At 50.3% G+C, this 26,915-nt stretch overlaps 1 protein-coding gene and 1 long non-coding RNA gene across 2 annotated transcripts; one reads left to right on the top strand and one right to left on the bottom strand.

Moving 5' to 3' along the window:
• Positions 1-4,264: 4,264 nt before the first annotated feature.
• On the bottom strand, positions 4,265-22,474 carry LOC110260130 (uncharacterized). The gene is made up of 2 exons (XR_002342980.2): positions 20,597-22,474; positions 4,265-4,695 (listed from the first exon to the last, which is right to left on the bottom strand). It is a non-coding gene; the product is annotated as an uncharacterized LOC110260130 (long non-coding RNA).
• A 1,613-nt stretch (positions 22,475-24,087) lies between these two features.
• Positions 24,088-26,088, top strand: C3H16orf82 (chromosome 3 C16orf82 homolog). The gene has a single exon (NM_001435785.1). It carries the CDS (start codon positions 24,122-24,124, stop codon positions 24,590-24,592), a length of 471 nt encoding a protein of 156 aa, NP_001422714.1. The 5' UTR covers positions 24,088-24,121; the 3' UTR covers positions 24,593-26,088.
• The last annotated feature ends 827 nt before the right edge of the window (positions 26,089-26,915 follow it).

The following is a 26,915-nucleotide window of genomic DNA, read 5'->3' as shown; positions in this document are numbered from 1 at the left end:
CCCGGTTGCAAACGGGTGTAAACTCAGTTCGGTCCACAGGTGTGTTTTGTCTGGCCCTGCAAAGTGTTTACAGATTTGAATAGCTGACCGACGTTTAAATAGCAGCAAATTTCCCATCGAAATTGGTTAACAATCTGAAGCTCTGGATTTACAGAGCCAGGGGCAGCAGCCCCCTTTGCTGGGCAAGGGCACGCATGTGCCACAGTCTCCACCAGCCTGGCTCCTTCAAGCATTGGGGGTAGGACTTCTGATGCAAGGATAGTAAATTGAGACTAGAAAGGAAGAAATAAAACTGTCCCTGTTTGCAGATGGCATGATTATCTGCGGAAAAAATTCCAAGGAATATATATATGCACAAACTCCTGGAACGAAGAATTGAGTTTGGATGCAGGACCAACATACCAAACTCAGTGTCTATACACTTGCAATGAACACGTAGAAACGGGAATTACATACCAGTTACAATTGCTCAGAAATAAGAAATGCTTAGGAATAAATCCAGCAAAATATTACAGGGGGGTGTATGCTAAAAACTACAAAATAGCGATGAAAGACATCAAAAAAGATCTAAATAAATGGAGAAATGTACTATGTTCATGGATTGAAAGACTCAACATCGTCAAGACGTCAGTTCTCCCCAGATCGATATACAGGTTGAGCGAGCACAGTTCCCATCAGAATCCCAGGAAGATTTTTTTTTTTTCTGTAGATCTAGGCAAGCTTATTTTATTTTATTTTTATTTTTATTTTTTGTCTTTTTTTAGGGCTGCACCTGCTGCATATGGAAGTTCCCAGGCTAGGGGTTGAATCAGAGCTGCAGCTGCCAGCCACATCCACAGCCACAGGAACGCCACACCTGAGCTGTGTCTGTGACCTATACCACAGCTCACAGCAACACCGGATTCTTAATCCACTGAGCAAGGCCAGGGATCGAACCCCCATCCTCATGGACACTAGTCTGGTTTGTTACTACTGAGCCAAATAGAACTCCCTAGGCAAGCTTATTTTGCAACATATAATGAAAGGCAAAGGAATTAGAACTTGAAAAAGCTAGAAAAGAAGAATAAAGTGGGAGAAATTACACTACCCACTTTTAAGGCTTACTATGGAGGTACAGTAATCAAGACTGTGTGTTACTACAGGGAACTAAATCCAGTCTCTTGGGATAGACCATGATAGAAGATAATACATACAGATAATACTGGAGTTCCCGTCGTGGCGCAGCAGCAACGAATCCGACTAGGAACCATGAGGTTGCGGGTTCGATCCCTGGCCTTGTTCCGTGGGTTGACGATCCAGCGTGACCATGAGCTGTGATGTAGGCCACAGACATGGCTCGGATCTGGCGTTGCTGTGACTGTGGCCATGGCCAGTAGCTGTAGCTCTGATTCGACTCCTCGCCTGGGAACCTCCATATGCCGCAAGTGTGGCCCTAAAAAGCAAAAAAAAAAAGATAATATATAATAGATACTATATATAGTTTTATATAATCTTCTATCATCGTCTATATATATATTATATATAGTCACTTTGCTATACAGCAGAAATTGGCACAACATTGTAAATCAACTATGCTTTAACAAAAATATAATTTTTTTTTAAAAAAAGACTGTGTTACTAGCAACAAACTATCCCAGAAGTAGTTTGATCTTTGACAAAGGTGCAAAGGCAACTCAGGGGAGGAAGGATAGTTTTTCAACAAATGTTGGTGGCGCATTTGGGAGAGCCATAGGAAAATAATAATGTAATAATAATAATAATAATAAATTCTATGAGTGAAGGGACGTTTCTCCGTTTTGTTCACAGCTCTACCCTAGGCACTTAAAATAGTAATGGGCACGTGGGAAGTGCATAATCAATATTCGTGGAATGTTGAGTGGTTATAAAAGCTACCATTTTTCCATAACTGAAGGTTATTATCGCCGAGTGAGGGAAGGGGCATCCGAAGCACAGAGAGGTCAGAAAACATGCCCAATACCTCACAGCACAGGAGGGAGCGCCCGTGGCAGACATACCTGATCTGACCGAATCGTCTCCTTGATCCTTTTCTGCCCACTTCCTGCCAGTTGAAGCCACTCAAGCTCGGAGAGATTGCATGAATGTCCAAGGCCCCGCAGCTAGCAGGAGGCAGAGCCAAAATTCGATGGAGAATTCACCTGACATCCAGGACACCTGCCACTGCTTCCCAAGGCCCTCCTGGGCAGGGTCCTCGGACCCGCAGCCCAAGCCACACCACCGCTCTCGGCAAACCCTCGCCTCTCCCTGTATTTGCTCAGAGCCTGTTGGCACACGTGGCTGAAGCACCAGGGCTCCCGGTGGGGCACCGTTCACCAAGCCAGCTCACTTATTCGTTTTCCATATTTTCAAACAGAAAGCGGCCGTTCCTGGCAAAACCAATCAATACTGTGCTCCGAGATTCATCTTCATTCCCACCGCATCCCCACGCCACCCCCGATGCCTTGCACCCAGCCTCCTCCTAATGGGTTCCTGGACGCTGACGAATAGGATGCTCAGGGGCAGCCACGCCGCATTAACAGAAGAAATCATTAATATCCGCATCGGTCATTTTTACGAGCCACCCCTTCACCCCCAAACGCGTCACCACCCTCGTGTTGAGCTCACGATCAGTGATGCAGGCGCACGCGGTCGAGATGAAATTGCCACTTCTGAGATGGTATTGGCTGCAAGCTTGGAGGTATTGATTTTTTTTTCTTCTGCTTTTCTGAAATCAGGTATCCTGCCCAGAGTTGCAGAAATGATGGAGAGGGGCTGAATGTGGACTTACAGATTTCACTGTCTCTATTTGCCGGAGGGTTTTCTTGTTTCCCCAGAAAGGAGAGAAGGGTGGTTTCCTGGCATTCATTTTGTAGTCACAGTTTTTTTGTTTGTTTGTTTTTTGCTTTTTAGGGCTGCTCCTTCGGCATATGGAGATTCCCAGGCTAGGGGTCACATCGGAGCTATAGCCACCGGCCTATGCCACAGCCACAGCAATGCCAGATCCGAGCCGCATCTGTGACCTGCACCACAGCTCATGGCGAGGCCGGATCCTTAACCCACTGAGTGAAGCCAGGGATCAAACCCACAACCTCATGGTTCCTAGTCGGATTCACTTCCACTGTGCCATGACAGGAACGCCTGTAGTCACAGTTTAAAACAGGGCACTTGCTATTTGCCAACCATGGCTAAGCACAGTGGATGCTGACTGTGACCGCCCAGCAACCCTAAGAGGTGGGAAGTGTTACTGGCCCTTTTGCTGAGAAAACCGATGTTCTGAGATTCCTCCCAAGATTACAGGGAACTTCAACTCAGGAACACTGACTCCAGAGACTGTGTTCTCGCCCACCACCTACACTGCCCTACTACCCCCTGTTAACTCCAAGAGGGGTGTAGGTAGAAAGAGAGCAGCTATTACGTGCTGTAGACTGAGTGAAGCATTCCCGCAAAGTTCACATCATCTCATGTGGTGGTGTTGGGAAGGGGGACCTTTGGGAGGTGAATCAGTTTGGATAAGAGTATGAAGGTGAGGGAGCTCCCATCGTGGCGCAGTGGTTAACAAATCCAACTAGGAACCATGAGGTTGCGGGTTCGATCCCTGGCTTTGCTCGGTGGGTTAAGGATCCGGCATTGCCATGAGCTGTGGTGTGGTGTGGGTCGCAGACACGGCTCGGATCCCTTGTTGCTGTGGCTGTGGCGTAGGCCAACGGCTATAGCTCAGATGAGACCCCTAGCCTGGGAACCTCCATATGCCACAGGAGCGGCTCAAGAAAAGGCAAAGAGACAAAAAAATAAAAAATAAAATAAAATAAGAGTATGAAAGTGGGGCCCCCCCGATGAGATTAGTGTCCCTAAAAGAAGAGGAAGGGACCAGAGTGGGCCTGCTCGCTCTCTTCCCCCCTCCCCTGCCCCCTGCCTGGAGGACACGGTGGGTGAGAAGGTGGCCCGCTGCAAGCCAGGAAGAGAGCCGTCACCAGGAATGTGACCATGCTGGCACCCTGATCTTGGACTTCCCAGCTTCGAACATACTCCGTCTCTGGTATTTAGTTCTAGCAGCCCAAGCAGACTAAGACATCAGATGTATCACTGCATCCTGGAGCGGGGTTACAGGTCAGCCCAGGGAGGCAGGGATGAGGGGAGCGAGATGCTGGCAATCAGAGCCCAGGGTGAATGTGCATGCTCTTACAGCCTCTTGGCCCACAGGCAAACCCACAGACGTGAACTTCCCCACCTTTCGAAGCAGGAGAGAACTGAAAGTCTTTCCTCCTTAAGTTCCAGAAGGTTTAACTTTATTGCTCAAGGATCAGATAATAAATATCTAAGGTTTTGCAGGCCACATGGCAGGTCGCTGTCGCAACTACTCAGCTCTGCGGTTGTAGCACAGAAGAGGCCACAGACAGCAGGGAGATGAATGGGCATGGCTGCATTCCAATCAAAGTTTATTTACAAAGACAGGCAGTGGACCAGATGTGGCCTGAGGGCCATAAGCTCCTGGCCCGGAGGATGGGGCTTTAAGGAACAGCAGGTGTGATTTCCGGATCTGTGCACGGACCCACCCTGCACCACCCAGCGGGACCAGGATATCGGAAACGTCTGCACAGGGAGGGGAGAAGCCACGTCCACATCAGCACGACCAGATGAAATGCAAAACCTCCTCCGTGGAGTGGAAGCGCAACGGGAGTAACCCAGCAGAAAATAAGCCTGACGATAATAAAAGTATAAGCAAAAATAAATATATGAGCAAAAGCAAATATACTTAAAACTAAGATAATAAATAATAAAATAATAAAAAATAAGTATATAAATATATCATATAATAAATATATAATAAAAATAAATAATAAATATAAAAATAAGATAACAAATAATAAAATAATAATAAATAAGTATATAAATATATCATATAATAAATATATAATAAAAATAAATAATAAATATAAAAATAAGATAACAAATAATAAAATAATAATAAAGTATATAAATATATCATATAATAAATACATAATAAAAATATGATAATAAAATAATACAAATAAATACATAAACATATCAAATATATAATAAATACATAATAAAATAACAAATGTAATAAAAATAAGATAATAAATAATAAAAATAAATATATAAACATATCAAATATATAATACACAATAAAAACAATAAATATAATAAAAAAATAAATAATAAAACAATAATTGTATACTATATATAAACATACTAAATATATATTAAATATATATATTCTAAAAACATAAATAATCAAAAACAAAATAACAAATATATAATATATTAAATATATTAAATACATAATAAAATATAAATAAATATAATCAAAATAAATGAATATATAAATATATTAAATACACATAATAAAATAAATAATAAATATAAGCAAAAATAAAAAATTATAAAAAACAAATGTACAAAAAATAAATTAAAAATGTAAAAAATAAAAATGAAACTATAAGCAAAAATCCTGACAGTGGTCTCCGAGATGCTCCTGGCCCTCTCCCCACCTCCCACCCACACGACCTCTCTGATCTCATCTTCCACTGCTCCTCCCTATGGATGCCGTCTCAGCCACACTGGCCTCCTGGCTCTTCTCAAACCGCCAAGCTTGCTCTCACCTCAGGGCCTTTGCACCTGCTATTCCCTCTTCCTGGACCTTTCCACCTGGGCTCGCCCCCTGGAGGACAAGACCACGTGGAACACAGACAGACTGTCCCAGCTGAGACCTTTCTAGAGCAGCCAGTTCCTGGGCGGTCTACCAGCTGACCGTGAACAAGTCCCGTTAAGATCAGCCAAGCCTGGTCCAGATGAGCAAGACAACATACCCAAACTGTAGATTCATAAGAAATAATATCTTAGATGGACTGAATAGCTTGCTTTTGGAGTTCTCTCTTACACAGCACCAGCTAACCGACACAGGGAGTTGTGCCACCAACTTGCCACACGACTAATAAAGACATTCACGCTTCTGGTCTCTGAATTCTTCTTCAGGAAAAGAACAGACTCATAAAAATTTGACTCCTGGAGTTCCTGTCATGGCTCAGTGATTAACGAGCCTGACTAGCATCCAAGAGGACACGGGTTTGATCCCTGGCCTCACTCACTGGGTTAAGGATCCGGCGTTGCCGTGAACTATAGTGTAGGTCGCAGACTCTGCTCGGATCCCACGTTGCTGTGGCTGTGGTGTTGGCTGGCAGCTACAGCTCCAATTGGACCCCTAGCCTGGGAACCTCCATATGCTGCAGGTGCGGCCCTAAAAAGATCCAAAAAAGAAAGTTTTTACTCCTTCCATTGTCTCCTATTTCAGCAATATTCAGCACTACAGCTCACCCTCTCTTTTTTGCCTTTTTCTTTTTTTAGGGCTGTGCCCACGGTATATGAAAGTTCCCAGGCTAGAGGTCGAATCAGAGATGCAGCTGCCAGCCTACACCACAGCCACAGCCACACCAGATCTAGCCACATCTGCAAACTACACTGCAGCTCACGACAACCCCAGATTCTTAATCCACTGAGGGGGGCCAGGGATTGTACCTATGTCCTCATGGACACTAATCAGGTTCTTTATCACTGAGCTATAATGGGAATGCCTCTTTATTTTAATTGACGTATGGTTGACTTACAATATTGTGTTAGTTTCGGGTGTACAGCAAAGTGATTCAGTGTTTTATATACATGTATATTTGTGTATATATATATGTATTCTTTATATATATATATATATATAAAACATATCTCATATATATAAGAATACCTGTCGTGGCTCAGTGGTTAGTGAACCTGACTAGTATCCATGAGGACGCTGGTTCGATCCCTGGCCTTGCTCAGTGGGTTAAGGATCTGGCATTGCTGTGAGCTGTGGTGTAGGTCATAGATGCAGCTTAGATCCCAAGTTGCTGTGGTTGTGGTGTAGGCCGGCAGTTACAGCTCTGATGTGACCCCCAGCCTGGGAACTTCCATATGCCACAGGTGTGACCCTTAATAGACAAAAGACAAAAAAAAAAAAAAAAAAGTATATATATTCTTTTTTCTATTCCTTTCCATTATAGTTCCTATCAAAATATTGAATATAGTTCTCTGTGCTGTATAGTAAATCTCTGCTGTTTATTTTACATCTAGCGGTGTGCATCTGTTAATCCCATACTCCCAATTTATCCCTCTCCCTCTTCCCCTTTGGTAATCCTAAATTTCCTTTCTATGTCTGTGAGTCTGTTTCTGTTTTGTAAATACGTTCATTTGCACCTTTTCTTTTTTTTTACTTCAACCTATAAGTTATAGCATATAAATATTTGTCTTTTGGAGTTCCCATCGTGGCGCAGCGGAAACGAATCTGACTAGGAACCATGAGGTTGCGGGTTCGGTCCCTGGCCTCGCTCAGTGGGTTAAGGATGCAGCGTTGCTGTGAGCTGTGGTGTAGGTCGCAGACGAGGCTTGGATCTGGCGTTGCTGTGGCTCTGGCGTAGGCTGGTGGATACAGCTCCAATTCGACCCCTAGCCTGGGAACCTCCATATGTCATGGTTGCAGCCCTAAAAAGAGAGAAGACTAAAAAAATAAAAATAAAAAAATTTGTTGTTCTCATTCTGACTTCCTTCACTTAGTTTGATAAGCTCTAGCAACCATGCCACCCTGGCCTCAGTTACTAAAATGGGCCACACTTCCTCCGACCACAGGGTCTTTGCACATGCTGTCGCTTCTTTCTAGAATGTTCCCACTTCCACTTTTACCTGTCTAAGCCCTTTTCAGCCCACAGATCTTCGCTCAGACATCACCTCCCCAGAGAAGGCTTCCTTGATCTCCCAACTAAGTCAAGTGCCTCTGTTGCACATTGTAGAGCCCTGTGTAATCTTCCTTCATAAGCACGTATTATTGCCATCATCCTCTTCTCAACCCACATCCCCTCTGGGTACCACCCATCTCTTGCTTCCCTTCCTTGGACCAGCACGTATACGTCTACACATCTCTCTTCTGTTCACTCTGCAAGGTGCTACTGTCTAGTTTATACCCCCAGGGTCTCATCAGAGCTGTTTGTCCTACATGTATCAGATGGCCTTCCATTTGATGAGGCCTCTGCACAACTTTCAACACGTCGCCACTCTCAGAGCCTCTCCTTCCTCGGCTTCAAGACATCACTGTCTCTCTCGGTTTTTCCGCCTATCTTTCTGCCATCGCTCATCAAGTTCTTTCTCAGCTCCTCAAAACCCCAATGCCCATGCAGTGTTGACATTCCGAAAGGCTCCGCCACCCTTGGCCCTCTGCCCCCTCTTCCTCGGAGGCTACCCATGCTCCCTGGATGATAGGAGTTCCAGCGGACTTCCCAGTCGCTCTCCCCGGACAGAGCACAATTTCAAGGGTCAGCGACTACCGCTGTCAATCAAATCTCTCCAACACATCCTCAACCCAAATCCTTCTTTCCTTGCCCCTCTCTAGCTAATGTCATGACCATCCACCCAGTCCCCCAACCCACTCGGAGTCATCTTAAACTGCTCCCCTCACTTCGCCCAGGTTACACGATTCCCCACTCGATGGTGTCAATCCAGCCTCCTGGATGGTGGTTCTCTCCACCCCATGATTGCAACCAAGAGCCCAGGCTTCTCCATGGGTTTCCTTACCAGTTTCTCTGGCTCCAGTTACCCCCATCCCACCCGACCTCTACACCACTGGGAGAGGCATTCCTTCTGATGCACAAATAGGAGCCCCACCTCCTCGGCTACATGTCAAAGAATGAAAATAGAACACTATCTAACAATATGCACAAAGATAAACTCACAAGGGATGAAAGACCTCAATGTAAGGCCAGATACTATAAAATCTCCTGGAGGAAAGCACAGGCAGAAGGCTCTTTGACATGAATCACAGCAACATCTTGTTTGATCCACCTCCTAGAATGACAGTCAAGACACAAATAAACCAGTGGGACCTAATTAAACTCAAAAGCTCTTGCGCGCCAAAGCAAACTGTTAAAAAAATGAAAAGACGACACGCAGAAGGGAGGAGAATCTTTGCAAACAATGCAACAGACAAGGGCCTGATATCCAAAATATACAAACAACTCATACAACTCAACAACAAAAAGACAAACAACCCAATTGAGAAACGGGCAGAAGACCTAAAGAGACATTTCTCCAAAGAAGACATATGGATGGCCAAGAGGCACATGAGAAAATGCTCAACATCACTGATTCTTAGAGACATGCAAATCAAAACTACAATGAGGTACCACCTCACACCAGTCAGAATGGCCATCATTCATAAGTCCACAAATAACAAATGCTGGAGAGGGTGTGGAGAAAAGGGAACCCTCCTGCACTGTTGGTGGGAATGTGACTTGGTACAACCACTATGGAAAACAGTATGGACGTACCTCAGAAAACTAAATATAGAACTACCATATGATCCAGCAATCCCACTCCTGGGCATATATCCAGACAAAACTTCCATTGAAAAAGACATATGCACCCCTATTTCTTCACAGTGCTATTCACAATCGCCAAGACATGGAAACAACCTAAATTGTCCATTGACAAGTAAATGGATTCAGAAGATGTGGTACAGATACACAATGGAATACTACTCAGCCATAAAAAAGATAAACGAATGCTATTTGTAGCAACATGGATGGAACTAGAGATTCTCACACTAAGTGAAGTAAGCCAGAAAGAAAAAAGACAAATGCCATATGATATCACTTATATGTGGAGTCTAAAATATGGCACAGATGATCCTATCTGCAAAACAAAAACAGATCATGGACATGGAGAGGTTCCCAGAGGAGAGGAAGTGGGATGGACGGGCAGTTTGGGGTTTGGGGATGCAAACTCTTATATTTGGAACGGATGGGCAATGGAGCCCTACGGTACAACACAGGGAACTGTGTGTGATTGAGTTGCTTTGTTATACAACAGAAAATGAAGAAACATTGTAAATCAACTACACTTTAATTTAAAAAAAAAAATTTTTTTTTTTTTTGGTCTTTTCTAGAGCCGCTCCCTCGGCATATGGAGGTTCCCAGGCTAGGGGTCAAATCAGTGGTGTAGCCGCTGGCCTACATCAGAGCCACAGCAACACGGGATCCGAGCCGCGTCTGCAACCTATACCACAGCTCACAGCAACACTGGATCCTTAACCCACTGAGGGAGGCCAGGGACCGAACCCGCAACCTCATGGTTCCTAGTCGGATTCGTTAACCACTGAGCCACAACGGGAACTCCAGCATTTACAGTCTTTAACTGTGGGCACCACCTCAAACAGTGATGACCCTCACAGGCGGCCTCCCATCCCTCCGACAGCAGCATGTTCAACAGTGCCTCCCTCATGAGGTGACTCAATGCAGGTTCACTGAATGGATGAATTAAGGGAAGATCCCCAGTCCCCTGTGGCCATGAGAATGGGGACGTGGTTGTCTTTTCCCTGCTGCCGCCTCCTCCTCTAGGTCAATGCCAATGCACACAGTAGGTGCTCAATCAATGTGTTGCGTGCATTCGTAAGAATCAGACGGGAGAGACGAGCTTCCACCCCGTCCTCATTTTTACAGGAGCTCTGGGGAGCAGAGACACATCAAATTAAACTTCCCACAGTTTTGCTAAAATGGAATTTGCCAAAGACGTCCTGAGAAATGGATTTAATTAGGTCCGTTAATAGGGGAGTCGTTGGTGGCTGAGATTTAAAGCTGAGCCTGCAAAAGGTATCGATAATTTTACCCTTTTAAATTATATAGGAGGTTATTTCTCACTCCTGCCTTAATTGTAAGACTGCAACTCGGTGAAACCTCAGCTTTGGAGGGAAATAAAGCCAAGGTGGAGGTAAGACCTGACATGTCACTGAAGTGGAACACGGGAGGAATCAGAGCTAAACAGGCTGAGCCCAGGTGTGCCAGCCTCGGGAGAAGGGGACCCAGGGACACTGCACAGCCAGACCTCACTAACGACTGTCAGTACAACCCGATGTGGCTTTTAATTGCGAGAAACATCCAGGAGAGGGGAAGGGGCGGGCGGTGGTCTCTAATGAGGGCGTGAAATTCTGCACAGGTTTTCAGAGACCTGTGGCTTTCTTGCCTTCCATTGCCCCATGAGGCAGTTGGAGAGACCTGAGTTCTAACTGGTTCCACAATCAGATTCTGGAAGGGACATGCCCCTCTTCCTCGGCTCACCGAGATCAGAAATACTCAGTTGTCGCCAAAGGATGGCGCCATAAAAGCAGCTCAGGGAGTTCTCATCGTGGCTCAGCAGTGAATGAACCTGACTAGCAACCATGAGGATGCAGGTTCGATCCCTGGCCTTGCTCAGTGGGTTAAGGATCCTCCGTTGCTGTGGCTGTGATATAGGCCAGCAGCTACAGCTCCGATTCGACCCCTAAACTGGGAACTTCCATATGCCTCAGGTGTGGCCCTAAAAAAAAAAAGAAAAGAAAAAAAAAGCGGCTCAGTTTGGGGTTCTAGCTTCCCTCCAGGTACAAAGAGTCTTGAGTACTCATTGAAAGACAATCTGTCCTCTGAAGACTCAGGAAATGAGACTTGGTACCTAATTGGGCAGCATTCATCCTACAAATCTTTGTTGAAATGTAACTACATGTCAAGCACCCTTCTGGGCAGAGCTGGGACTAGGGCGAGGTGACCAAGGCACTCAGGGCAAAATTTGAGAGAGGAATCAACACACAAACAACTCAGGGAATTGCCGTCGTGGCGCAGCAGAAACAAATCCAACTATGAACCATGAGGTTGTGGGTTCAATCTCTGGCCTTGTTCCGTGCATTAAGGATCCAGTGTTGCCGTGAGCTGTGGTATAGGTTGCAGACGCAGCTCAGATCTAGTGCTGCTGTGGCTCTGGCGTAGGCTGGCAGCAACAGCTCCAATTAGACCCCTAGCCTAGGAACCTCCATATGCCACAGGTGCAGCCCTAAAAAAAAACAGAAAGACACACACACACACACACACACACACACACACACACACACACACCCTCAGGCACCAAGGTATTTTGATACAGTATTACTAAAATAATAATTTAAGGATTTTCCATTATGTCTCAGCGGGTTAAGGACCTGACCTTGTCTCCATGAAGATTCGGGTTTGATCCCTGACCTTACTCAGTGGGTTAAGGATCCACAGTTGCCATAAGCTGCAGCATAGGCTGCAGCGGCAATTCCGATTCAACCCCTGGCCCGGGAACTTCCATATGCTGCTGATGCAGCCATAAAAAGAAAAAATAAAATGAAATGGGGGGACATGAAATATGAATGCAAACATATGCAATGAACAAAATATCAAAATTTCAACTAAAGACAGAATCTAAGGACCTACGACGCCTAAGGTCCTTGCAGGACCTGCCTCTCCTGCCTCATCCCCGTCCCACCCAGCCCTGGTTCTAGGCACTGGGGATACAGCAGCAATCTAGTCAAAACGACTCTTGAGGTGGATACTCAGATGGGTGGGAGACAAACGATGAGCCAAACAACCAAGTCACATTGATAAGGCTGGTAGATCGTGTTTAGAGAGAAATAAAGCAGAAAAGGGAGAAATTTCATACTAAACATCTCCAAGCCCCACCCCCCCATCCAGACTTTCCACTTCCTCTTAGAGAGGCGAGCAATTACTCTGCGTGGAGCCCTGGGCTGAGCTCATTAAGTTCACTCCCTCGCTTAACCCTCAGCTTGATCCAGGGACAGTGGGTATATCCACGGCGTGGAAAGCTGACACTTCACGTTGAGCCCAGGAGACAGTGAGGCTTTGAGGCTCTTCAGGCCACGTTCCCAGCAGTAAAGCTGGGCACCTCAAGCGGAAGCAGGGCTCTGAGCCGAAGTGACCTTGGGGTGAGTCCCTGGAGCTTTCTGAGCCTTACTGTTCTCATCTGCAAAATGGGAACAATGATGCTTCCCAGCCACCACCCCCCCCCCAAGTGAAGACACCACAGCTTTGAGATGCTTCCTATGGAATTTCCCTCTTCTCCAGCACACAGTGGGTGCCCGATAAACGTGAGCGCCTCCTCCCGCTGGCCCCTGCCTGGGCCAGCAGCGACCAGTCTCCAAGGCAACGGGGGCAGCGTCAACCGGTGAAGTTCAAAGGCGGCCCCTTTCCTATTTTCCCGACAGCCTATTTCATGGATCACAGAGACCCGAGTGCAGCTGCTTATTCAACGGAGGAAAGAATGAATTCATTTTCATTCCTTAATACCCGATGTGACCTATTCTCGGTTGATCTCTCCTTTCCGAGGCTCTGCAGCCCTTCCCGCGGACTTTCAATTTGGCCCGAGAAAGGAACGTGCATTAATGACCGAATATCCTGCCCAGAGAATGCTGGGAGCCGCATCAGCACCAAGCGGTAATAAGTCCAAGTGAAAGATATTATGTCACCTCGTTTGAATTAACCAGATGAACTGTAGTCCTAGACCATTAAAAATGAACCAGTCTGCTGGACGGCTTCCAAGCCCTCAGCAGCCCCTCCCCACTCCACCCCCACCCCCGCCCCCACCAAGATTTCGGTTCCCACAGGGTTTTATACCCTCGTTTTCGGCCAATAATTCTTCTTTGCGAACGTGGAGGAATAATTTGCTCAAAAGGCCATCACCTATCGGCAGTGGCCACTTTCTACGGGCGGCCCCGCTGGACTAGCTCAGAGCCAGGCCAGCCCTCGCTGGCGCTCTCTCACCTGGGCTCCCGCAGGCGGGTCAGCCTGGCATCAGGGATGCGCTGGGAAGCATGGGGCAGGCAGCCAGGGCCAGTCTGCGGATAACAAACAGCCCCCTGGCTATGTTTTCTCCTCTGGGAGTCTTGGGGTTCTCCCCGCCTGCACCCAAAAGCCCAGGGAGGGAGGCAGGTTCAAAGCATTCCCTTCAGTTTACAAACTTGGAAACTAAGGCTCCAGAGCCCAGGATGTCGGGGGTCACACGGCTTCACCCGGCGTGCCTGGGAAGGAAGGCCCCTGGGTGGCGCCCCTGCTCCCCATCTCTTACTGCTGCACCCCGCCCCCCAGGACACAAGTGGCCTCTCCTTCAAGCTCCGCCCCCCATGTGTGTTGTGGCCCAGGCACCACTTTCCCTTGCTGAGAACCTCTGTCCCCGTCTGCAAATGTATAATTCCCTGGGGTACCCCTCAGAGTGAGACTGGACCGGGAGTCAGAAGACCGGATTGAGGAGTTCGCACTATGGCGCAATAGGATCCACAGCATCTCTGGAGCTCTGAGACACAGGTTCAAGCTCTGGGCGGGCACAGTGGGTTAAGGATCCAGCGTTGCCATAACTGTGATGTAAGTCACAACAGCAGCTCGGATCTGATCCCTGGCCTGGAATTCCAGATGCCAAGGGGAGGCAAAAAAAAAAAAAAAAAAAAAAAGACAGGGTTGAAGCCCAGGTCTGCTACTTACAATCCATGCGGCTTCAGGAAATCTTTGCTCGGCTCACTGAGCCTTGGTTTTCTCCTCTGTGACTTGGGACCCATTCTCCAAAGTGCCTCTGTCCTGATCCTCAACCTGGCCCACAACCTCTAGAACCCTGTCAAACGTGCCCTGAGCATCCTCCTGCCTTTAGGACTCAGCGCCCGTTAAGATGTAATTCTACAACCCCACTTAACCCACCCCAAAGTGAACCATCCTGATTTGCCCTATACTGACCATTAAAGAGGCTTTATGCCCCAATCAAATACCAATAGTAATTAAACTTGCTCGGCTTTCTAAGCATCCGTCAGGGCTCTCGGCGCTTTGCACCTGCTCACTCAGCAAAACTTGATAAATGCTGGAGCTTCTTCTGGGCACTGGGGGATGGAGCCGTAGCAAAACACACACCTTAGACCTCAAGGACAAAAGGTCGCAGCCCACCTGGATTCTCAGGGAGGAGCCCAGGGGGAGGGTCTGCTGGAGGCAGAGACTGGGGTAAGGTCTTGCCCAGAAGCCATCCCCCAGGACTTCTGAGAAAGGACTTCCTGTGCCCTGGGGTCTAACAGGATGGGCCCCCGCAAGCCTGAGTTCCTAAAATCGTCTAAAGAGGAACTCTTCACAAAACCTTGGGACTGATGGAGGAAGTGGGTTTTTGGGGATCGTTTCTGACCATACATGACTTCCCCTCAGGTTAGGGACCACCAACTCCCCCTGGTTTGCTCACTGTTCCACCGAACAGAAATTTAAAACTGAAATTCCGGAGTTCCCACTGTGGCACAATAAGATCAGCGGTATCACTGGAGTGCTGGGACGCAGGTTCGATCCCCGGGCCGGCCCAACTGCGGCTCGGAGCCCAGGAACCCATGTGCTGTGGGATGGCCAAAAAAGAAAAAAACAAGGAAAAAAACCCTGAAATTCCCACGTCCCAGAAGCCCCTCGGTCACACGCTGAACCAAGACACTAACCCCCGTGGGGTCCCTGTCCTGCGTCTTCCGTGCTCGCTGCCCTCTCCCCGCAGGGCCACTGGTCCCCCCACCCTGGTCCTCCCCCATGAGACCCACCCTGGTCGTTATTGTGGCCTGACAGAGGCCAGCAAGGCAAAGAGCCCCCCGATATCCAGCTCGGAGGGAGGGGGACGGAGAAAATGTGTCAACCCCTCTGGACCCGGCCGCTTGAAGCCCCCAAGACAGTGAAATCTGGCTTTCTTGGAGATGACCTTCAGGTCTGGATCGTGGACTCACTGTCCGGTCATTTTACGGCCAGTGTACACTCTACACCACCCCTCCGAGGTTCTAGGTCATCCCCTCAATTTCCGATTTCTTCACCATGACCTTGGAGGCGCACGGAGCAAGTTCTGGATGCTCAACCTTTATTGAGACTAACGATGCCAGGCCTGGCCTCCTGGAATCCTCGCTACAACCGAGAGGAACAGTCCCTATCCCCGCCCGCAGTCAAGGTGCCCCTAGTGGATCCCACGGATGCCCCCACTCCGTTCTGGACCCCCAGGGGTGGAGCCTCGGGTACCGATAGGAGCTGACTGATGGCTCCTGATCAACCACTGAGCCTGCACCACCATCCCGTCTCCTCCCTCCCCCTCTGGCCCCTGGACTTTCTCTGGCACCACAGACACCTGCTCAGCCAGCTCAGGAGAAACAGGAAGTTCAAGAGATGCCTCCATGAGGATGGGAGCCAGGGGGGAAACGTCCCAGCCTCTGAGAGGCCCCGTAGCACAGAGATCCAAGCCAACTGGCCATATTCTCCATAAATACCTCCTCATCGGCTTCCCTTCCTTCCCTGTCTTGCTCTCCATCTCTTCACTGGGTTTCTTGGAAACACCTCCCAAACCACAGGTACCCAAGTGCTTTTCTTTCTCTTTCTTCCTTTTTTTTTTTTTTTTTTTTTTTTGCTATTTCTTTGGGCCGCTCCCGCAGCATATGGAGGTTCCCAGGCTAGGGGTCGAATCGGAGCTGTAGCCACCAGCCTACGCCAGAGCCACAGCAACGCGGGATCCGAGCCGCATCTGCAACCTACACCACAGCTCACGGCAACGCTGGATCCTTAACCCACTGAGCAAGGCCAGGGACCGAACCCGCAACCTCATGGTTCCTAGTCGGATTCGTTAACCACTGCACCACGACGGGTACTCCTCTTTCTTTCTTTCTTTTTTTTTTTTTTCCCTTTGGCTACACCGAAGCAAGTGGAAATGCCCAGACTAGGAATTGAACCCGCACCACCACAGTGACAGCACCAGATCCTTAACAACGGGGCCACCAGGGAACTCCTTAAGGTCTGCTTCTGAAGGAACCCAAAGTGAGACAGAAAGGTTAGGCCATGTGCCCAAGATCCCCAAGCTGGTACGTGGCAGATCCTGGATTTGAACTAGGACATCTGGCTTCGTACACCGAATTAATGGCTCGATGGCTCTGTGGTCAGTTCTTACCACCAGTCTAGGAATCTTCCTCCCCTTCTCCGGTCCTCAGGCAGCCTCTCATCCTTCCTCCCTTCCCATCCCCCTCCTTGTCCAAGTTCATGATGAAAAACGAGACAATTCTTTTGCCCCAGATCACAGGGAGTTGGGGGACATGCCCTGAGCGGAAAGAGTAGGTGCAGCTCCTCCTGGCTCCTGCTGCCCCCCTCCCCAGATCCCCAGCCCCACCCAAGTGGGTCAACCCTATGGCCTCATCTTCAGCTGAAAGGGAACCTGCGAGAGTGGCCACGTTTTATGATGGAAGAATGCAGGCAACAGATAAACCCTGGAGTCTATCCCATCCCTAAGCTGAATCTCCTATAAATATTCAGATAGAAGATGAGGCCCAAAGGGTGGGGAGAAACAGCTGCTCTATAGGTTACGTGCAGTTACAACTAGTGGAAGCCCGTGTGGGCTGTCTGGGGGGAGCCTGCCCCGAGATCGTGGGACACCGTGGGAAAGAGACACTTCAAGGAATGTTTATGGCAGGGGGAGGAAAGGAAAGCAACCTAAATGGCCATCCACAGAACGCATGGATTATGACATGCAGAACAGAATATTCTCACACGGTGAAAAGGAGCTTGAGCTACACATAGAAGCCCAGGCGAAGCTCACACATGTAACGCTGCCCATAAGCAATTTGTAAAAGGATATACAGAGAGGAGTTCCCATCGTGGCGCAGTGGTTAACGAATCCGACGAGGAACCATGAGGTGGTGGGTTCGATCCCTGGCCTTGCTCAGTGGGTTAAGGATCTGGTGTTGCCATGAGCTTCGGTGCAGGTCGCAGACGTGGCTCGGATTCCGTGTTGCTGTGGCTCTGGTGTAGACCGGTGGTGACAGCTCTGATTAGACCCCTAGCCTGGGAACCTCCATACGCTGCGGGAAGCGGCCCTAGAAAAGGTAAAAAGACCAAAAAAAAAAAAAAAGGATATACAAAGAATGGCACTTGTATGGAGATTAATGGCAGGCTAAATGGTTTAGGGAATATGTCCTTTGATACTTTAACTATAAAGGCCGAATCCATTTGGGATGGCCAGGGAGAAAGATAAATGGGTCTTAGGCTATGTCAGTAACATCTCCTTTCTGGAATTGGGGGATAAGCACATGGATAATCAATCTTTTGTTCCTTTATGACTCAATTGAAAAAGTGGGGAGATGGGATTCTCATTGCAGCTCAGGGGGTGACAAACCCACCTAGTATCCATGAGGATGTGGGTTCGATCCCTGGCCTCAGGGCATTAAGGATCTGCCATTGCCATGAGCTGTGGTGTAGGCTGCAGACGCGGCTAGGATCCCGAGTTGCTGTGGCTGCAGCTCCGATTGGACCCCTAGCCTGGGGACCTCCATATGCCACGGGAGCAGCCCAAGAAATGGCAAAAAGACAAAAAAAAGAAAAGTATATGTGTATGTACTTGTGTGTTCATGTAGATATATTTATGCATCATATGTATAAGGATATATATTCCTGTTTTCTTTTTCAATGTTATGGCCAATCTGAGGCATATGGAAGATCCTGGGCCAGGGATTGAATCCGAGCCACAGCTGCCACCTATGCTGCAGCTGCCACCCAGCTCAGGACCACAGCTGCCATAGGGCTGGGGATGGAACCTGCACCTCCGCAGCAACCAGAGCTGCTGCAGTCCATTTCTTAACTCACTGTGCCACAGCGGGAACTCCCGGATATACAGCCTTAAGAGAGTATTCATACATACATGTGCATGTCTTCACATATATGCTAGTGGATTTGCATATATTCACATAATACTCATATGTGTATGCATATAGTATCTGTGCATATATACATATATACCAATGTGCATACTTTTTTTCCTACATATACTTATGTTCTGTCTTAAAGCAGAAGGTTCCATGAAGGGCGGGCAGCACGGGATGAAGGCTGCAGGGGCAGACATGGCCCTGGTGTTTCCTGTTGGTCCTCGGAAAATTTCAGGGAGTGGCATCAACAATGCTGTGGCTCCATTTCCCAGGTAGGGAAGCTGAGGCTCAGAGGTTAAGCTGGTCACCCAGACAGTGGAAGAGGATCAGAACCGCAGCACCTGGGAGTCGAAGCCCCTCCTGTGGCCAGAGCCCAAGGGAAGCCAGGCAATCACAGTTCACCCACACTGTGTGTCTGCCCTCCCGCTTGCTCCTTTGTCTGTTTTATTTCCTCTAAAGAGCTTCTTTTTTTTTTTTTTTTTTTTTTGCTTTTTAGGGCCGCACCCCAGGGCATACGGAGGTTCCCAGGCTAAGGGTCTAATTGGAGCTACAGCGGCCGGCCTACACCACAGCCACAACAACACAGGATCCGAGCTGTGTCTGCGACCTACACCACAGCTCACGGCAACTCCGGATCCTTAACCCACTGAGCAAGGCCAGGGATCGAACCTACAACCTCACAGTTCCTAGTCAGATTCGTTTCCGCTGCACCACGAGGGGAACGCCTGAAATCTTCCTGTCTCCACTGTCAGTCCACGAAGGAGGGACATGCCCGTTTTCTGGCACTGAGGCTCCAGAACCCTTGACCCCGCCCTTCCTCTCGGCCCCACATCCCATCCCCCAGCAAACGCCGAGCCCTGCCTTCTACCTACACCCAGGAGCCAACCACGACTCGTGCCTCCCCTGCCACTCCCTGGTCCAGGCGATCCCCATCGCCTCCCACCACCACACAAGCCCCAACCAGCCCCTGCTCCCTGCCTGCCCCTCCAGGCCATTCTCCATGTGGCCACCTGTTCACACTCGAGTCCGTGCAGGTCCCCCCTCTGCTGAAAAGGCTTCCAACTCATTCACAGTAAAATCCAAAGCCCTAACCAGGGCCCACAAAGTCCCAGGGTCCCCACTCCCGCGATGATCTCTTGCTGTGCTAGCTCACTCAGTGAGGGACAGCACACCCACCCGCCTACAGAGATGACGTGTCGCACACACCGCGTGCGTGTGTGGTCATCCCCTACCCTTAACTCTGGCCCTCCTTGCTTCTACTCTCTCTCAACAATTAGGCGTTTGCAACTTTCTATCCATCCCTTTCTGTCCAGGGGTTAACACCCTGCCTGACACACAGCAGGTGCGCAGTAAGTGCTGGTGGGAGGAAAGCAGGAGAATGATTCAGGAAAGAGCCAGTGAATGAAGGAGTCCCCACTGGGGCTCAGCAGGTTAAGAACCGAACAGTGTCTGTGAGGATATGGGTTCGATCCCTGGCCTCCCTCAGTGGGTCGGGGATCTGGCATTGCTGTGGCTGTGGTGTAGGCCTGCAGCTGCCGTTCTGATTCCACCCCCAGCCTGGTGGGAACTTTCAAATGCTGCCGGTGTGGCCATAAAATAAAAAAGCTGTTGAATGACAACCAGAAAAGCAGCTCTCTGAGTGAGGCACGGTCACCCTGTGTCACACTCAGGAGAATGGATGCTGAAAGGATCCGGGGCGTCCTGCGGGAACCTGTCGCATGAATATTAGAGTTGGAAGCCTGGGTCGCTGGGCCATTTCTCTGGGCTGGGGAGGCTCCCTCTGGCGATGTTCTTTCGCATCCTCCTCATCTGAGCAACCACAGCTTCCCCCATCAGGCGGCTTGGCTGCTGGCATTCTGAGAGTCAAGGACAGGGCAGAGAAGCAGCCCCAGGGCCCGCAGCGGAAACTTTCAGAGATAAAGCCAATGGAACACCCCGGTGATGTCCGAACACGTGATATATTGGTGTGTGTAAAGCAGACTCCGCGTGGCAACAAATAGCACCCCCCGTACCCCGCCATCTCCTGGCTCCATAGGAAAATAGCCTTACTGCTCACTGACGTCGCAGGTGCATTTGGAGCATGCGGTGCTTCTCTGCCACGAAGTCATTCAGGGACCCAGGCTCTACCCACAGCGGGCCTCTGTCTTCTTCAGGGCGTGGCTTCCAAGGTCGCAGCAGAAAGGGAAGAAAGACAAGGATGCGAGGGGATCTCCGGGCTAGAACACGGACCACTCCTTCCGCCCTCGTTCTATTGGCGCCACCTAGAGGTGAGGAGGTTGGAAACCGTGCATTTCCTGCGGGCGCAGGAGAGGAATGAGATGGGGGGGTGGGGGGACAGGTCGCTTTGTCTCTGCCACACCCAGGAAGGGCAGACACCCGTCTCCAGGACACACAGATAGCGTGATTGTATCTACGCTTCCCGTCTGACCTCGGCTGGGATGCAGTGTCAGGCTAAGGTCTTAGGGTCTGTCATCTGTGTGAAGAAACTGGAATCCACCAGGGAAAGGGGAATCTGGGAGTTCCCATGATGGCTCAGCAGTTAACAAACCTGACTAATATCTATGAGGACCTGGGTTGGCTCCCTGGCTTCGCTCAGTGGGTTAAGGATCCAGCGTTGTAGTGGTGTAGTCACAGATGTGGCTCAGATGTGGCTCAGCTCTGGTGTTGCTGTGGCTGAGGTGTAGGCTGGCAGCTACAGCTCCAATTGGACCCCTGGCCTGGGAACCTCCATATGCTGCAGGTGCGGCCGTAAAAAGACAAAAAAAAAAAAAAAAAAGAAAGAAAGAAAGAAAAAGGGGGAATCTGGAGAAAGTGGCCAGATTGTGCCTTTGGGGGAGATAAGGGTTCTGGGGGGAAACAGCAGTGGAGGCTGGACAGGCAACCTGGTACCTGGTCACCAGGAGGAGAAGGGAGCCCATGGGGAAAACAGCGTCCACCTACTTCTCCCCAGATGCCGTGAGCTCAGGAGCTCCCATTGGAGCCTTGAGCATCAGCATCCCTGGAGGGTGCCAGGGCCAGCTGTGGTCTGGTACCTTCCCAGGACTCCAGAGTGACCAAGAGAGATTTTCAGAAAGAGGGTGCTGAGCCAAGCCCGGGCTGTGCGCGTGGCCTCACTGTATCCACAGATTCTCTACCTGTGCGGGAGAGGAACAGGGCTCGGATCACTGGTGCTCTCCTCCCTTTATCCTGCACACGTGCCTGGGTGTTCCCTCTAGGCCTCAGGCCCAGAGCACACTGTACCTGGGGCAGGTGGGATGGGGAGCGGGGGGAATAGGGGTCCCTGGAGGCTCATCATTAATCCTCAGCGTCAAGGCACCCACCTTATTTTATCATCATGCTGGAGCAGAGCCTGTCTTAAGCCCCAGCTTACCTGCCCAGTGTCCAAACCTGCCACTGTCCTGCCAGTCCCTTAAAGCGAGGCCTGGTCCCTGCTTTCTGCAGCGGTGGGTTCCCACCACGCCCCTTCCTCTGGCATCACCACTAAGCCACCATTCTGTTCCTTCTCCGCCACGCCCTGGTAGGGAATGTAGGGCTTTGGGGACAAAGAATCAGACAGCTGTGCAATGCCCTTGCAGCCCAGGAAGAATTGGAATTTCTGAAGCAAAAGAGAGGCCTCTGTGTGCAGCAGAGGAAAGCTGCATGGCCTCAGGTGACGGGAGAGGCATTCATGACAAAGAGGACAGTGACAATGAGCACTGATGACTGCCAAGGGGTGGGGCCGTCCACCCACCAAGGAGCCCCCCCACCCCCCACCCCAGTACCCCACACCCCAAACAGAGCCAGCCGGCCCCGAACCCATCACAGTCAGGCTCCACACTGGGGCCATCCGTCTCCCAAATGTTAGGCCAGAGTTGCATTGAATCTTTATCCTTCTTGATCTTTTGAGGATCACAGACACCCCTGAGAATTTGATGAAAGCTGCAACTCCTTCCTTAGGGAGAAAAAAAAAGCACAGATATAGCTCATTGTAGATTCTGCACACAATTTCGGTGAATTCTCTGAGTCCTTAAAACCCACCCAGGAACCCTGCAGGGGGTCGATGAATTTCTTAATTCAGTCATTCAATGGACATCTATTAAGTATCGACTAAGAAGTGCCACGCTTGGCGTTCTCACCTACAGTACTGCTTAATCAGATCTGCACACAGAATCATCCACAAAAAAAGCATGGAGAGCCAAGCCTCTCCCCAAGCCCAGCAGTTCTCAGCGCTGACTGCCAGTCGGAATCGCCTAGAGAGCTTTTCAAACTTCAGATGCCAAAGCCTCCCCCCAAGCCAATTAATCAGAAGCTCTGGGAAGGGGGACCCAGGAGTCCCCATGATTCCAAGGAGCAGCCAAGGGAGAGAGCCACTTCCCTCGAAAATCCAAACACACATTTATAAAAAGCTCCCTACGTGGTTATGATACACACCTCAAGGCAATTCATTAATTTACCCATTCGGTAAATGCTTAATGAGTGTCTATGATGTGCCAGGCACTATCCTGGGTATCAGGGCCAGAGCGGAGAACGAGAAACCTACATCTCTGCCCTCAGGAGGTGGACAACTGTGGCAGAGGGAACCAATGGCAGTAAATAACCAATTTATAAAAATAATCGCACGTCATAGTAAATGCAAAAAGGCCTTTAAATTAGGACATGACACGAAGAATAATGGAGGGAACTTCTGGAGGGGCTAGGGAAGGCTTCCTGAGGGACATTGGAGCTGAGGCCTGAGGGAGGCAAAGGAAGGGGGTGAGAACGGCCGTGCAAAGGCCCTGAGGCAGGTAAGAGCTCAGAATAAGAAAGCAGCCAGGGAGTTCCCATCATGGCTCAGTGGTTAACAACTCCAACTAGGAACCATGAGGTTGCGGGTTCGATCCCTGGCCCTGCTCAGTGGGTTAAGGATCCAGCATTGCCGTGAACTGTGGTACAGGTCACAGACATGGCTCGGATCTGGTGTTTCTGTGGCTGTGGTGTAGCCTGGCGGCTGCAGCTCCAATTGGACCCCTAGCCTGAGAACCTCCATATGCCATGGGAGCGGCCCAGGAAATGGCAATAAAAAAAAAGAAAGAAAGAAAGAAAGCAGCCAGTGTGGCTGGGCATCTGAGGGGAGGAAGGGGCAGGATGCGATACAGGAAGAGGCTGAGGGCCAGTGGGAGCCAGACCAAGCAGGGCTGTGGAAGAGCTGAGGTTAAACTCCTGACTGTGAGATTCTCACAAGAGCCTGAGCCAGGAGCAAGAGGCTCTCCAGTGATGTAACATAAAGGCACACAGCTCATAAGGGTCCCGGCTGAGACACACAGCCAGGTCTCCAGAGGCGACAAAGCAGAGGCCACAGGCCCCTTTGAAAGTGGTTCTCACCCCTTCTGGCCATAAGCCCCTCTTCTGCTCACCTGCAGCCTTGGCCACCGAGGCACCTGGGGCCACCTCAGCATTGTTCTCCTCAAGCCCCGCCTGCCTCACAGGCACCATCACCATGGGAACCGAGCCAGCCAATCAGAACACTCCCTCTTGAAAGGGAGCCTTATAAATTGGGCCTCATCTGCCCAGACAGGCCACACCCAACATTCAGAGGCCTCCGGGGGCCCCCTCCTCCTGGAGAAACCAACTCAGCTGCCCCCCACTTTCCTCCAGGATAAACAAGGGGCGTCTCCTGCCTCGCATGCTCAAGGCCAGGGTCCAGGCCTACAGTCACCCAGTTTAGAGCCACAGTTCCCCGCACGGCCGCGCCATGATGCAGGGGTCACTCAGGAGCCCCTGAGAGATTCAGGCAGTCACCTGGGAAATACCTGGAGCCACGAGAGCGACGTGCCAAGCCTGCAATCATCCAGCCTAGAGCAAAGCAGTGATGTTAGCCGACTGAGCAGCGGGTACGCAGGAGATGAGGAGAGCAGTGAGGTCAGCTTGCTGGGCAGTGGTCGACACGTGCGTTTGAATAGAAGGCTCCACACCCAGGCAGGTGGCGCCCCGACCGGTCAGGTGTGCGCCACCTACTCCCCCAGGCAGGTGAAGAGCCGGCTGGCCAGCCGAGCCGACAGCGCTGTGCAGACTGGAGGGGAAAAGTGAGACCAACCTGCCCGGTGGCAGCGTGGACAGCCGGGCCAGCAGCTTGACCAGCCTCAGTTTCATCAGCCTGGGCAGCAGCGCCCTAAACTACCAGGTGAGCAGCGGGCCGGTCAGTTCCGTGGGCAGCCTTCCCTCCAGCCAGGCCAGCAGCTACCACAGCATCAGGGTGGATGGCAATGCACAAAGTGGGCTGCAGAGCCACACCAGTCTTCCGGGGGACCAGCCCGGGGGCAGCGTGAACGCTAGTGACCAGGTCCCCAAGGGTGAGATGCCTGCCCAGGTGCGCGTGCCTTTATGAGGAGACTCACCGGCCGCTAGGATCTTAAAAAAATGCACTTGTGAGGACCTAGCAAAACCCAGCCTTCGCCCAGAGTGGTTATCCCCAAAAGAAGTAGGAAAGACGTTTAAAAAGTAGGCACTGTGTCAAAATCACCAATGGATAAGCCCCATGGGTAGCAACCACCACCCACAAGAGGGTCATACATAGCTGAGTACCTGGAGTCAGCATCAGTGATGAGAGCGTCTATACTGAGAACCCCTGTTGAGCAGAACAAGATCAAGGCCCATCAGTGCTAGGTCCACCTGGGTGAAGACCACCAGGGGCAATAACAGTCCTGCGAACCCCAGCCACATCCCTAACAGGACCCATCAATGGCAAAACCATCTGTAATGAGAATCATCGTGGCGGGCGGTGGCGTGGGGGCACAGGTGCCAAGACTCATCAGTGGAGGTACCTGTTTTCAAGGCACGTGCCAACCGTATTAAGAAACATCGGAAGTTAGAAGGCCCATCCTCAGGGAAGAATACCACCATCCACCAGCAGCACCAACTCTGCTGAGCTCAGAAGAAACCGTCCGCCGCCACCACCGGAAACGTCCACGCTGAGAGCCGGCGGAAGTGAACGTGGTGCATCCGGAGCCTCGGTCCCAAGCACGTTCTGAAACAGGAGCTGCCCAGAGAAGCCAGGAGCGTCTAGAGGGGACGATCGTGACAACGGCATCAAGGGAGCTCCATCCAAGGAAGCTTGACACGTTATTTTGACCACTGTTTCCAGGCAGCTTCAGCGCAGGATCTTCCCAGGAGCAAACGCTCCCTGATGGTCCATCCACGTCTCGGTTGGATCTCAGAGGAGGCAGAGACACAAGAGGCCAGGAATCCTCCTTTGTTGAGATGCTGGGACCAGGGCTTCCGTGGCAGGACCATGCCACGACACATGCTTAATGGTGACAGAGACCCACCCAGCCTGACAAATGGCTGCAATGGGAGAGCTCTGGGCTATTTAGTGAACGACCCCTAGGCGGGTGGGAGGGCTGAGGTCTCTACCCTGCTCCTTCTCAGGGACATAAAGCCCTTTCCTGGCCTGATCACACAGACTTGGGGGAGTGAGTGTGTCCTCAGAGGGGCAGAGACCAAAACCCTCATGAAGACATCCACTGGGGACCAAAAGGAAAGCTGAGGGGGGCACCGAAGACAATAAAAGGTGTCTGGAGAGGCTACAGGTGTGTGAGTCCATGTGCGCGTTCCTGATGGGGCTGCAGGGACAGTGGGGGCCACGAGCACACTGAAGAACCATGGAGGGAACAGGGTTCAGCAACCCCCGCCCCCTGCTGCTTCTAAGCAAAATCTCTAAACTTTCTGACCCTCAGTTTTTTCATACGGCATACGGGACCCCTGAACCCCTATTTCATGCACAGACGGGATGGTTCTGTGGGTTACAGGAAAATGTATGTTCAGTACCTGGGAAATAATAGACCCTGAGTGTTTGGTTCCTTCTCTTTTATGGCCCATCTGGAAAGTGGGCACAGGGGTTTCTGCCTTGTTTCACTCTTAGGCACAGAAAGGATAGTGATAGCTAATAGGGAGAAGAAGTTCTCCCCCCCCGCCAAAAAAAAAAACCCAAAACAGAAGAAGTCTTCTGCTTAGGAGCCAGAACCATTCAGCAAGCGATCTTGATGGGTCTGAAGAGGGATGAGTGGTTCTGGGTTTGAGGGGGCCACGTGTCTGGATGGATGGGTTCCTTCTCGAGCATGAGTGCCCCTGTGCAGGACACACTGCCCCACAATCCCACAGCCCAAGTCACTCAGAGGGGTCTGAGCAGTTGCTCAGAGGACCCACGCAGACAAGACAAGGGCCCCGCGAGCCCCTTTCTGCAGTGGCTGTGCAGGAGGCTTGACTGCCTCCTCACTCCCCCACCCCTGTCCCGTCTCCCCTGAAAACAGTCCCCTGCTTTCCTATCTCAGAGATGAATGAAGGGCCATAGAGGTGACGTTGCAGGGACAGCAGGACAGGACAACTGCAACTGGGGCCCTGGGTCTGGAAGCCA

This window comes from Sus scrofa, chromosome 3 (genome assembly GCF_054392235.1).
Source record: "Sus scrofa isolate SSC_HxYL_T2T_F1_AM1 chromosome 3, Sscrofa_HxYL_maternal_Yorkshire_Landrace_v2.0, whole genome shotgun sequence".
In the NCBI taxonomy this organism is placed as follows: domain Eukaryota; kingdom Metazoa; phylum Chordata; class Mammalia; order Artiodactyla; family Suidae; genus Sus; species Sus scrofa.
Note: the sequence above shows the minus strand (reverse complement) of the source record. Positions and strands in the feature narration are given on the sequence as shown.